Source organism: Notolepis coatsorum (assembly GCF_963971535.1).
Source record: "Notolepis coatsorum genome assembly, chromosome: 7".
NCBI lineage: Eukaryota > Metazoa > Chordata > Actinopteri > Aulopiformes > Paralepididae > Notolepis > Notolepis coatsorum.
The window spans coordinates 33,985,972-34,000,269 of record NC_140171.1 but is presented as its reverse complement, the minus strand read 5'-3'; the positions used below and the strand labels follow the sequence as shown (position 1 = coordinate 34,000,269).

The 14,298-nt window shown below is 41.4% G+C and overlaps 1 protein-coding gene across 3 annotated transcripts in view; it reads left to right on the top strand.

Moving 5' to 3' along the window:
* The window catches only part of khsrp (KH-type splicing regulatory protein), a 38,803-nt gene that overhangs the window by 6,971 nt on the left and 17,534 nt on the right, over nt 1-14,298 (top strand). For 2 of the 3 annotated variants that reach the window (XM_084318123.1, XM_084318122.1), the window contains exons 2-11: nt 7,148-7,247; nt 7,334-7,387; nt 8,348-8,384; nt 8,481-8,539; nt 9,114-9,185; nt 9,328-9,385; nt 12,226-12,406; nt 13,051-13,149; nt 13,248-13,427; nt 14,096-14,198. In XM_084318123.1, coding sequence (XP_084174249.1) covers nt 7,148-7,247; nt 7,334-7,387; nt 8,348-8,384; nt 8,481-8,539; nt 9,114-9,185; nt 9,328-9,385; nt 12,226-12,406; nt 13,051-13,149; nt 13,248-13,427; nt 14,096-14,198 — 943 coding nt within the window. The remainder of the gene's footprint in view (nt 1-7,147; nt 7,248-7,333; nt 7,388-8,347; nt 8,385-8,480; nt 8,540-9,113; nt 9,186-9,327; nt 9,386-12,225; nt 12,407-13,050; nt 13,150-13,247; nt 13,428-14,095; nt 14,199-14,298) is intronic. The other variant, XM_084318124.1, reaches the window with a different exon arrangement.

Genomic DNA, 14,298 nt, shown 5'->3' with positions numbered 1-14,298 from the left:
TGAAATAGAGAAGCTGAAAAAGGGAGCAGGATGTAGCCTTCAATATATAAAGAAATTATATTGTCAACAGATATGGTTGAAAAACAAACAATGTTTTAAATGTAATTGTAGATACAATATTGTAGTTACAATTTCTTTAATTGAATTAACTTAAACTAGAAAAGTAAATACAAACAAAATTAACACTTTGATTGCCCAACCCGAGTTTTCTCCCCCGCGGGTTGAATTTTTAACGAGAATTTATTAGCGATCTGAAATCATATTTCATCAACCGAGTCTACCGTTGGAAATTCAGCCACTCCAGGCGCTCAGATGTGAAAAAAGCGCCCCTATCGTCTCCCAGATGGTAATTCACCCTTTTGGATTGAACTCAATGAAAATCAATGAGAAAAAAAATCCCTGACTCCACATTTTACTTCTCACTCACGCAGCCGGGGTCCAGTGATGGGCAAGCTACTTGGAAAATGTAGCAAGCTACACTACAAGTTACTCTCGATTAAATATAGCTCAACTACAATGGAAGCTATCCCCAGATAAATGTAGCAAGCTACACTACAAGAATATGGCAAAAATAGCTAGCTACATCGGCACTACTTTTTTTTTTTTTTTTTTTAACTTCATGATCAAGTTTCCATCAAACAAATAGACAGGCAAAATAAATGCTCAGTTTGATTGTTTATTATAAAACTGAAACAAGCCCTCGGTCTGGCTTTTTGTGTCATCCTTTTAACATGAACTTGTATTATGTACAAAATCCAGGAAGGCAAGTTTAGCTGGGTGCAGCCTCTACAAAAGAAAAGAAAGAGACCATTTGGTTTGATCAGTTTTTATAGTATAGTTTGTTGATTACTTTTGATGCAGTAATGGTCTTTTTCTTTTCTATTCTATCTTTAGGCCTAACAAAAATAATAGTTGGTTTCAGGTTGGTTGTCAGTTTGGCCATGGGTAGGTAGGGAATTTTTTTTTATTTTTTTTTTATTTTATTCTTTCCCACGGCGACTATGGATAGGGAATTTCTTTATTTAATTAACCCTTTCACTGCCACACGACAGAAGGTTAGCCCTTTACTATCACACAACCGACGGCGATGCTCCATCATTAGCATCATTAGCTCCGCGGATGCGGAGCTAATGATGCTAATGATGGAGCATCGCCGTCGGTTGTGTGATAGTAAAGGGCTAACCTTCTGTATTGTCACAGTGAAAGGGTTAACCGGCTGTCGTGTGGCAGTGAAAGGGTTAAAATGTTCACAACAACATGGATGCATGTACTCTGCCAGCATGTTTAATATCCATAATACTAAATGTTTGACTAAGATTTCTATGAAACTTTATTCTAAAAAAAAAAACGATTTTTTTTTTTTTAATATATAATTCTTTTTTTAAACTCATAAAATATATTGGGTCGCACCTAAATCGGCAGGGTCGGTCGGCAACCTGAAACCAACCATTATTTTTGTTAGGCCCTATGTATTATTTATCCCTAAACTCTGCATCTTCTGGCTGCCTGATACCCTCTCCTAGCTGAAACCTGCCCACTTTATCAACCAAAAACACACTTCTTCAATATCTGAATTTTAACTAATAATAACTGTCTTACTGCATTTTACTATTATGCTACCATGTCTATACTACCACCAACTATGCTAATATGTCTATAACACTCAAGCTCGACACTGCTAGACAAACAATACTACTTATCCTTGGCTGCTAGATGTACCACTCACTCCTGCTGACTTGTTGTACACAATTTGTAAGTTGCTTTGAATGAAAGCGTCAGCTAAATGACCAAATGTATTTAAATATGTAACTCACAAAACATTCCATGGCCCCAAAATCATGTGGGGACCCCCCCTGGGGGTCCTGACCCACAGGTTGAGAACCACTGCTCTAGGTGATATTTTCCCTCTTAGTGTATGTACTATTTATGGTAGTTTGTTTTTTCTTTTCTCCACCCCCATAATATTGTTCATTTTCTGCCTACAGTGAAACATGTTAGTTAAATCTGTTGACAAAAAGTGCACTGACTTGTGTGCTGTTTGGGAAAGCTTTTCATCAGCTTACCTGAATATATGTGTTCTCAAGTTAGTGCTGGACGTGTGGGATGTTGAGAGAAGCTTCGTTTTTGGCGGACACAATAAACACATATGTTGTTGTTATTGACATCATCTTCATCAATGCCATCAGCCCTGGAAACATCGAATCCTTCTGCTATTTCGCGCGGACTAACGGTTCGTTCATTCATTCATGGTCTACTCTGTGTTTAGATTTTTTTTACTTCCTGGTTTGCCGAGCTGGAGTGGCATGTCCCGCCCTATCCTGCCTCTGATTGGCCTACCCAGAATGTTTTGGCCTAATCGTGAGTCGTCATACTCATATGTAAACCAACCAACCAATCATAGTGGGTTTTCTCCAATAGCATCCAGCTGCAGGACAGAAGAACACGACACTCTCAGGACCGAAGACACTCTTTTTTTTGTGTCTGTTTCTCCGGATATGTAGCGTGTAGCGTTTTGCTGACGCTACGGCACTACTTGATTAGAAAACTAGCTGCGCTACAGAGATCACTACTTGATTCAAAAGTAGCGACGCTACCATCACGCTACTGAAAAATGTAGTTAAGCTATGTAGCGTCGCTACTTGTAGCTAGCTACTGCCCATCACTGCCGGGGTCGATCAGCTCCACTAGTGAGCCTCAGAGCAGCAGGGATTATGTGTTTTTTTACAGTATACATGGTGAATCAATAAAAGGATCGATTTTTTCGAATGGCGATCAGGAATTGGAATAATCCATTTGGATACCATCTGATCTCAGGTAAGGAATCTATGTTACCAGTCTTAGGATAATCACGGAGATATAAGCTTTTATGTGATATGGCTTATTGACTGTGTGAGCGGTCAGGAAATAGGAGAATCGATTTTCAGCTTGCGGCCAGAGCGTGCATGGCATGCGTACACATATACTATCGATAATCTAGCGTTTATTTGAAAACTATTCATAAATAGGCAGACAAATTACACCGTTCTAGAATATTCCAGTAAAGGGCGATTATCATGGAATATCTTCATTTTTCCATGAAAACGAGTGCTTTTCAAAATGCTAGAAAATGGAAATGAAGCGATAAAAAAACAATCTGCTACGACAATGTTGACTGGAAAATGAGTCTTTGATAAGCGACGGGCAGATTAGACACATAGCCATAATTTAAAACATAGATTATGCGATATTAACGTTAACATTGAAGTGGTGCTGGGCATTCAAGGAGGTAAAAAGGAATTAAGCTTGGGCAGTGAAAGTGTTAACAATGTAACTTAGAGTTTACAGAAGGACAGTTTCCTTCTGAAGCACAACTTAAGAAATGTCTCATCCTTCCAGTCGGGACCATTGTCACTAGGTTCCACAGCTCAAGCAAACCACCCACCAATTGGTATAGGGCTTGTATTTTGGTTTTGCGCTTCTCGTTCTTTGTTATGCTATTGCTATGCTATTGTTATGCAAAGACTAGGTGATAGGTGAGTACCAGTACTTGGCGCACGGCACGTTGAGTCAAGTGAAAGTTGTGAACGCATTTTTGTGTGCGTGCGCGTGCTTTTGCTCAGAAAAGTGGTGGAATGGCGTGGTACCGCATGGCATGAGCACTGCACCTCTGCTCTTTTTTTTTTTTTTTTTAACTTTGGCCATCCCGCCGGCTCTTTTTTGCGTTTATCGCATTTTCTCTGGTCAAGAATGACCGACAGACAGAAACAGGTTGAATGGGGGTACAGATGGGGGGGAAGACACTCTGGGAAAGGCACGGCTGCAGTCCGGGAATCGAACTCGCTAAACCCCAGATCCGTGACGAGCACGGTTGTCCCCGGCGCCGAAATAGCGCTCGAGGTACGCGGTGAGCTACTGGAGCTCCCCTGCACCTCTGCTCTTAACGTGAAATTCGTAATGACTTCCTCGTCCTGATAGAGGTGTGTGTGCAGTGCATTGCAAACACACTAGCCCCTTTCGTGACTGTGATGCACCGAGTGAATCCACAGTCACTTGCTCCTCAATAGGAAACCAACGTATGTTGACCATGAAGGACTGGTTCTGGCCGAACCGTTCGTTATACAAGTATCGTATGACAGAGACATTTCAAAGGTACTCACAGTTGCACGAGGGTTTCGGACAAAAATACGGGATGTTTTGAAAGCTCTGCGTTGCTAATAAACATTTTAAATGTTTTTTATAAACTGGTCAACACTGCTCAAAACGCAATTATTTCCGGCGTTGGCTGTCTGGTGCACCTGCGCTGTGATCACAGCGCATGCGCATCATGCACCCAACGCCGGAAATAATGCAGTGTTGATCAGTTTATAAAATATATTTTAAAATGTTTATTAGCAACACCAAGCTTTCAAACCATCCCGTATTTCTCTCCGAAACCCTCGTGCAACTGTGAGTACCTTTGAAATGTCTCTGTCATACTTGTATAACAAACGGTTCGGCCAGAACCAGTCCTTCATGGTCAACATACGTTGGTTTCCTATTGAGGAGCAAGTGACTGTGGATTCACTCGGTGCATCACAGTCACGAAAGGGGCTACAAACGCACTGGATTCAAGATTGTTTATTGTCATGTGCACAGTTAAACAGACAGTTTGCCATACAATGAAAATCTTACTTTGCTAGTCCACACACAATACTTAACACATTTTGTTTTTAAATGTTTAAACTTTAAATACAAGAGTGCTAAAAAAAAAAGTAAAAATTGATATTTAAAAAAAGGGTATAAGATATATACAAAGCACAGTGAGTATCATTGACGTTATTGCACGTTCCGATTCACAGTGTTTACAATATAAAATATGGAGGTGACAATGGGTCACACAGCAGCAGTTAAAGTGTCTTTAGTAGGGGTGTACATATTTGACCCCACTCGATTCCATTACGATTCTTCAGGCAACGATTCAATGCATCATGAAATCTCTTCATTTGACCACGATGCGATTCGATACATTTTCGATCGGTTAATTCCCCCAAAAAAATTGAATACACAAATGCGGCTGGGGGAACTGATTCACTCAGCATGAATCGACTATAGGTCAATAAAAAATCGACTAAACTAATTCTAATCGATTCTAACATTTTCAAATCGATGCAGTTGAATCGTCACCTCAGGATCGATGCATTGCGAATGCGATGCATTGTTACACCCCTAGGGCTAGATCCACAAAGAATGGATTGCGCGGTGCTAGTTGCACCCTTACTTAGAATTCATTATGAATTGAAAATGGGGGACCCTGATGTAAACAAGGCGAAAGTCTTTCTCTGGTCTGCATCCCCTTAACAATTGTGTGTATTGAGCCGTACTGTATTGTACCCATTCTGCAATCTGTTAATACAATTTTCATTCAATCAATCAATCTGCACGGTGATTGAATGAATGAACATTTTATTAACAGATTGCAGAATGGGTACAATACAGTACGGCTCAGTACACACAATTGTTAAAGGAAAACTCCAACATTTTGGGAAATTAGCTTATTTAACATCTTCCCTTGAGTTAGACAAGAAGATGCATACCTTTTTTGTCTCTGTGCGTGCATTTAGCTTTGGGAACAGTAGCTCTGTTAGCGTAGCTTAGCTTCATCACTGGAAGTGGGGCGGTGCAATAGCTTGACGTTCCCTAATCCCTACAGTCCTACAGTCACGTAATACAATCCAAATACAACTCCAAAACGTTCCTGTAACCATGTTGTGACCTGTGTATTTACCACATGGAGAAATAAAAAATAATTGAATTCGACAATTACGTTTTCTAAGCAAATATACTCTGAACTATTTTTTGCCTAACCACTCGTCTCTGGGCGCAGTCAGTGATTTCAACGTGAAGCCGTGTTTGTTGATATTCTCATTCATTCAAAGGATCCGAACCGATTGAAGTTTATGGATACCATGACTTAAAATCATCTTACCTTGACTATTAATAGCCTCCCCAATTTAGAAAACAGTAATCCAATGGCTGATATTGATAATATAATACTAACTACTGCACGGAGCTAACCGGAGCTAACACAGAACCGGACTGTCACTAAAGCAAATATAATGACTTCCTTTCTGGGGGGTTTCAAAATAAAAGAGACGTCTATAGCAGCGGAAAACGTTTATTTTGTACATTATCTAACGTTAACACGAATCTAAACTAACGTTACAACTAACCTAAAGTTAGTTTAGGTTCGTGTTAACGTTAGATAATGTACAACATAAACGTTTTCCCGTTGCTATAGACGTCACTCTTTTATTTTGAAACCCCCCAGAAAGGAAGTCATTATATTTGCTTTAGTGACCATCCGGTTCTGTGTTAGCTCCGGTTAGCTCCGTGCAGTAGTTAGTATTATATTATCAATACCAGCCATTGGATTACTGTTTTCTAAATTGGGGAGGCTTTTAATCGTCAAGGTAAGAGGATTTTAAGTCATGGTATCCATAAACTTCAATCGGTTCGGATCCTTTGAATGAATGAGAATATCAACAAACACGGCTTCACGTTGAAATCACTGACTGCGCCCAGAGACGAGTGGTTAGGCAAAAAATAGTTCCGAGTATATTTGCTTAGAAAACGTAATTGTTGAATTCAATTATTTTTTATTTCTCCATGTGGTAAATACACGGGTCACAACATGTTTACAGGAACGTTTTGCAGTTGTATTTGGATTGTATTTCGTGACTGTAGGACTCTGTAGGGAACGTCAGGCTATTGCACCGCCCCACTTCCAGTGAAGAAGCTAAGCTACGCTAACGGAGCTACTGTTCCCAAAGCTAAATGCACGCACAGAGACAAAAAAGGTATGTATCTTCTTGTCTAACTCCAGGGAAGATGTTAAATAAGCTAATTTCCCAAAATGTTGGAGTTTTCCTTTTTAAGGGGATGCAGACCAGAGAGACTTTTGTCTTGTTTACATCACGGTCCCCCATTTTCAATTCATAATGAATTGTAAGTAAGGGTGCAACTAGCACCGTGCAATCCATTCTTTGTGGATCTAGCCCCTAGTCTTTAGTGATTCACAGTTTGGGGGAAGGGTGACAGTGGGGTCACAGCAGCAGCAGTCGGGTCAAGACTGAGTGTCTGCCTGGCACAAAAGCAAAAAGCTAAATCTAGTGTTCCTCTGTCCTTCCAGATTGCAGCAAAGATCGGTGGAGAGGTTCCGCCCATGAGCAACAACGGAGGACCGGAGAGCTATCCCTTTGCGGCACAGAAACGATCACTGGAAGATGCAGGTAGAACGTCTAAAGACAAACGTCACTTTGTACCCATTTGTTTGCTTGTGATGAAAGACTTACCCAGCATTCAATTCTGTTTTCAGATCAACCAGATGCGAAGAAGCTGGCATCACAAAGTGACAGAGATTCAGCTCTGTGTAGGTTAAACACACAAACACACACATTTAATTTTTTCTTTAAAACTTTTTCTCCCGTCCCCCAATTTAGTCGTTACGCCAATTCCCTCCTGGTCGTTGCGCTGCCCTACTGTCAGTCTGGGAAGGTGTAGAGACAACCACATGCCTCCTCCGGTACATGTGGAGTCGCCACCTGCTTCTTTTACAATGGGAGAGGGTAATACATGCAGAGGTTCACGCTATCTCCCCCAGATCCCCTCCCTGCTGAGCAGGCAGATCGACCAGTAGGAGTCACTATTGCGACGACCAGGATCCTTACCCCACTGGCTTCCTATCCGCAAACATTGCCAATTGTGTTCCTAGGGACGACTGACCAAGACAGGGGTACCGCTGACAGCGGGATTTGAACCCTGGGTCTCTGCGTTGGTAGGCAAGCGCTTAGACCTCTACCTGCCGCCGCAAGTTGTGTTAATTGATTTAGGGAGGGAGTAAACGATGCAAATGTGAATGAACTTCAGAGATCTTCGTGTGATCATGTTGTCCCTGACCCTGATCATGTTGTCCCTTTATAGCACAGAAGCTGCTGTGCTAAAAAAGGACAACAGGGCTCTGTGGAGAAACCATGGTATTCCCCTATCAAGTTGTTTCAGACGAACTGTCTGGATGCCATTTTGACAAATCGGCATGGCTGTGAGTGACTTTCACATGTTCCATAGCAAGGTCGGGCAAGGCTTGATTGTTTAGATTGCTAGCATAGCTAACAAATGCAAATATATTGTATGTCTGCCCTGCTTGTCTGATCAGGATTCTGTTTCTTTTTGCCCCTTGTGTACCGCGTGCACTGCACACTTGAATCTTGACGTGGTTGGGAAACCTGTCTTAAAGCATATAAAAGCAACACGCATGCTCGCACACTTACAGCAGACCATCTCCCCTTTTGTCTCTTGTTGCCTTCACTAAAATATTATTATTCCCTTTCAGCTATAGGAGCTCAGCTGGCTGCCCTGTCCCAACAAAGGTACAGTAGTCCTATATCTGTCCTTATTTTTAATACAAACACATGTGGTACTCCTAGTTTTGACTGAGGTACTCACTACTTGGCTCTTCTCTGCAGCGCCAGACCCTCGTCGATGTCAGAGGAGTACAGGGTGCCAGATGGCATGGTCGGCCTCAGTGAGTACATTCATGTGTTATCCCCTCCACCTCTCTATACCACATACTCGCTACCACAACACCTTATCCCCTCCACCTCTATACCACACCTTACCCCCTCCACCTCTATACCACACCTTAACCCCTCCACCTCTATCACATACTCACTACCACAACACCTTACCCCCTCCACCTCTATACCACACCTTACCCCCGCCACCTCTATACCACACCTTAACCCCTCCACCTCTATACCACACCGTATCCCCTCCACCTCTATACCACACCTTAACCCCTCCACCTCTATACCACATACTCACTACCACAACACCTTATCCCCTCCACCTCTATACCACACCTTATCCCCTCCACCTCTATACCACATACCCACTACTACAACACCTTATCCCCTCCACCTCTATACCACATACCCACTACTACAACACCGTATCCCCTCCACCTCTCTATACCACATACCCACTACCACAACACCTTATCCCCTCCACCTCCATACCACAACACTATCATGACACCCGCAATTTCGTTTCACACATTTGAACTGAACCCTAACCGCAGTCTTCACTGTCCTGTTCAGTAATTGGTCGAGGAGGCGAGCAGATCAACAAGATCCAGCAGGATTCCGGCTGCAAGGTCCAGATAGCACCAGGTGAGCTACTGCATGGGCTAACCTCGATGGGTTATACAATATGAATCCATTTCTCATTTATAAATGTCTCCTCTCGTTGCAAAGTGAACAGACTTTGCAGATATCCTTGGATTTACACACGTTTGCATCTATCTTCCCTCAGACGGCGGAGGTTCCACAGAAAGATGCGTGTCGCTCACAGGGTCACCTGATAACATAGAGTAAGTTGCTCTTCATACTAGGTGGAGGGGATAAGGTGTTGTGGTATGGGGTTATGTGGTATAGAGGTGGAGGTGAACGCATTGTACAAAGAAGGAAGACTGGTTCAGTTGACCAACAGTGCAAAACTGGTGTCTCAGAAACGTGACCGGAGTGATCTGAATCAAGAGATGAATTATGGAACACACCATCAATTCAGCCATTTTATTGGTGCAAAATAAACAGACAAAACGTTTCAACAGTGTCTTCTTCAGAGTCAACAACAGACCAAGCTGAATGACTTGAATCATTAAAGCATGGTTTAAATACCCCTCCCCTGCATAGGTAAAAATCCGTCATTGGTGCTGCTTGTCCAGGGTGTCTTTTTAGTAGAGCCATGTTGTACATTACAATAAAGTAAACAAATACAATAAATGAAGACTAAAGACCAGTCCCAAGAAGCAATGTATTTTTTTTTAACATGTATGTTTATTTTGCAGCAATTCTTTGTCGTTGCTGCCATCTTTAGTGTTACAGCCCCTCACACTCCAGTTCTCAGGCTGCAGCTGGTTTGAAAGGGAAAGTAAACTGGCTTCTCTGCAGGCTGTGGCTCCAGGGGAGTTGAATAGTTCTGGCTCTGCTAGTTTCTTTTCTATCTTTTGGCGCTTTTTTGGTGGACAAACCACTGCACATGTGCACCGTGACTCGCGACTGGAGACTAGCTCTGCTAGCACACATAGCCTAATGTGTACAGACTGTTTCAAACTGTATTTTAAATTAGAAAGCAAACAAAATAAATGGACGAGAAAAATAAATCTCAATTTGGTCAGTATTGTCATTTGGACAAGCAAAGCCATTACTTTAAGTTGCAGGCAAGAAAGACGAGTCTGTCCACTGTCTGGTTTTAAAACTGCCCTGTTGCAGGTCACAAAAAAAAAATTATTGATATTGTTTTTTTTTATTATCGATCGATATCGATTATTAAAATATATCGTGATAATTATCGTTTTATCGCCCAGCCCTATGGTGCAGCAGTCATGAAATCGTTGTAGTCCTAAGAAAGAGGAGACGCAGGGCTTTCGATGGACGGTGAAATTTCATAAAACTACACTACCCAGCTCCAGCCAGTCAAAGCTGCAGCCGCTTGACGCAAAATGAAATATTGACGTGAAAATCATGATTATATCTCACAGGTCGAACAAACCTGAACGTTATTGCCATAAAATACAACGTATATTGTTTCTTTACCTTTCTGTGGACGTCTAGAAAAAAAACGCGTCTCAATCCGATAAAAAATGGCGGACCTATGGACATTATGCAAAAGTAACTGTACTTACAGTAGATTTCATTCACGGTCTTTACTGTAACGGGAGCCTGGTGGTACTAAATCCAGATTTCCATCAATGTAACATGCAAATGGACCTTGTAGAAGTTGGCTTAGGCTACACTGTTAAAGTCTACATTTCAGAATACAATGGGGCTTAGCTGTATATTTAGGTTATTGTATTATATGAATGTTTATATGTTTATTTTTATAACCTTACATTGAAACGGCATTAGGAATATTGATTGGATTTAGATAAAGTCATTGAACCGGCTTATTTGTCATAATAGAACATTCTAGAACATGTGTGATGTCACAGTATGTCAATAATCAAACATTCTAGAACATTTGTGATGTCACAGTATGATGTCATAATCAAACATTCTAGAACATTTGTGTATCTATATATATTCAACAATTCTCTCATTGTGCATCTTGAAACAGTGCTGAGCAGTACTGAACAGATAGACTAAACAACATAGATTGAAGCCTGTATTTCTAGACCAGGGTGCCTCGCCTACCGTTTTGCTGTGTAAAGAGCCGGCAAGTTGATTTACGGCTTTCAGGTGTGGAGGAATCTTGTCATGTGTCAAGTCTGCGGTGATTTTGGAGACTGGGAAAATACAGTTTTCTTACCTTGTAGTAGTGACGTGAATATTTCGTGGCAGTAAACAGCCAAACAAGTTTTAGTTTAGGAAAATAGCTTTAGGATCACTTCTGTAAAGAAAGACTTCGCTGTGGAAGAGAAATAAACCATTTGGATATCTTTGTTTAAAAAAAGAAGAAAAAAAAAAAAGTGGCGCAATCTTCCATTTACTTACGTATATACTTTTAGGCAAATACAAAAATATATATGGCTAGGGCTTAAGAGGTTAAGTACCATTGGACATTGAGGTCCGATCCATTGATTTTACCGAACAGTATAATGCCGTTCGTTTGTGATCATCGGACAGAGACGAATGAGGTATAATCCATTTTCTAGAGACGTGTCAAAAATGCAGAAAGTTAAGTGGCTTTGCTTTGATTCCTGACATGTTACCTGCTATTAGGGATGGGCAAAACTAATTGCTAAATTGCTATTCGATCGTCACTGGGAACTATTCGAATAACATATGACATTGTTTCTACTTGATAACAAATGTGAGATAATCAAACAAGCAAGCAAGCTAGCTGGCTGCTGCCATTACTAACTTTCTTCCACCTCCTTGACCATTGTACCCAGCATGCTGTTCAGCGGTGTAACAGTTAATAGGGTCCCATCTCGCTACATGGGTGCCGGTAAAATAAGGGAAAGTATATCTTTTAGACAAAACAATATTCACATAAACGATTAATTAAAAAAAGTATAATTTAACGACTATTTGAAAATTGGTGCCCATCCCTATTACACATGACTATCTGGTGTTTAGTATTGGGGTAATTCCCCCTAGACTGATTTTAGCCGTGTCATTTTCATCCTTGATCTCTCTCTTTCCCTCCTCTAAATCCTTCTCTCTCTACACCCTTTTCCTACCCTCGTTCTGTTGCCTTTTCTTACAGGAAAGCAAAGATGTTCCTCGACGAGATTGTATCCCGGGGGCGTGGGACACCGCCCTCCTTCCAGGAGTCGACCAATGGGCAGGGGCAGGGGCAGGCTGGGTCTATGCAGGAGATGATGATCCCTGCGGGCAAAGCTGGACTCATCATCGGGAAAGGAGGAGAAACTATCAAACAGCTACAGGTGAGAGTAACTGGGTCTGCTACTGCAGCACTCACTACTGTCCACACTCAAAAAGGATACCTACTAATATGACATTTTCATATATATAAAAAAAGAATATATATATATATATATATATATATATATATATATATATATACCGGTATATACTTTTTTTTATTTTTACTCTTTTACTAGTATGCACTACCTAGGAATCTACCTTGCCTATATTACTACCTACTATGCTAATATGTCTATACTACTATGCACTCAAGACTGTAGCACTCAAGTTCAACACTGTTGACAACAAACAATGTTACTTACCCTTAGCTGCCAGAGTTGTACCCTTCCTGCTGACTTGTAAGTCGCTTCGGATAAAAGCGTCAGCTAAATGTAAATGTCTTGTTGTGCCCTCCGTTTAGTGATTTCCTCCAGATGTGTTTTTGTTTACTCTGCCAGTGCTGGGTACTGTATAGAATGCAGTACTCTGGTATATGTTCTGGAAACATGGAAACAATATTAAGTTCTGCCAGTTATTGATTTATTGTAGTGTGAAAAGCTGAATTAAAATAAAATGTCAAAGTATCCCTTTTTAATGTGTTACGTGATGATTACAGTGCCTGTAAATCAATCGCATCTCCGTCCTAACCCCTGCAATTTCACAGGAGCGAGCTGGTGTGAAGATGATTCTGATTCAAGACGGCTCCCAACCACCCAACGTAGATAAACCTCTACGCATCATTGGAGATCCCTACAAAGTGCAGGTAGACTCAGAGTGGAACGCTCTTTGCAGAGCAGCAAGTCCCTTATTCCCGTCCTGTTTCCTCACTCACGTCGTCCTCTCTTCCATGTCGCTCTGCAGCAAGCTAAGGACATGGTGAATGAGATCCTACGAGAGAGGGATCACGCCGGCTTTGGAGACAGGAACGAGTTTGGATCCAGGATGGGAGGAGGAGGAGGAGGAGGAGGAGGTGGTGGTGGTGGTGGTGGTGGTGGTGGAGGAGGAGGAGGAGGAGGCGGCGGCGGTGGGGGCGGCATAGAAGTAAGAACCTTTCACATGCATATGCTATGTTTTTCATAGGAATTTCAGTCGTAAAGCGCTCGGCTCGAGTACAAGTTACTGAGACTGACTGTTCCCTCAACAAGCAACAGAGGGAATCTGCTTACTTTGCATCTTTTCAGGATCTGAGCCAAATTCTAGTAAATTCAATGGATTCATTAATACATTATGCGAGATGGATGTGTCAGTCATCTGATATCTGATATGAAGCCTTTTACTGGACTGTTATTATTGGCATCAGTGCCGTCAATAAAGCACCAGTAGAATCCCTCACAACAATGGATAAATCAACAGTGTGGCATTTTAAAACATTGTTCCATGTTTTTTGTTTATGGAACCTGCCTATTTTCTGTCTTTGCTTGTTTTTATAGGCCTACGTTTTTTACTTTGCAGGCCAGAGATATCACCAGGTTTCTTGGTTTTAGGCTAAAAGCAATTATGTTTTTTTTAAAGAGAAATTCGCTTTTACTTCAATCTTCATACTTTCATCATATTTTATTCAGATTGAGAAATTAAATATTCAGATTGAGGAGGGGAAAAAACAAGGAAATGTGTATTTTTCATACTGCCTTTTTAAAAGAGAGAAATCGGGAGATATGTCAGTTTTCAGAAAATCTGAGCCAATAAACAGTTTTTGCCTGCCTCTCCAGGTACCCGTGCCTCGTCATTCTGTGGGGGTTGTGATTGGTCGATCTGGGGAAATGATCAAGAAGATCCAGACTGATGCTGGAGTGCGGATACAGTTCAAACCTGGTGAGCGCTTCAGATTCCAAACTTAGTTGTGGTCTCCGTCCTAAGAACTGCTTCATATAGAGAGGAATGTCTACTACATGGGCTGTGATGTCATCCAGTA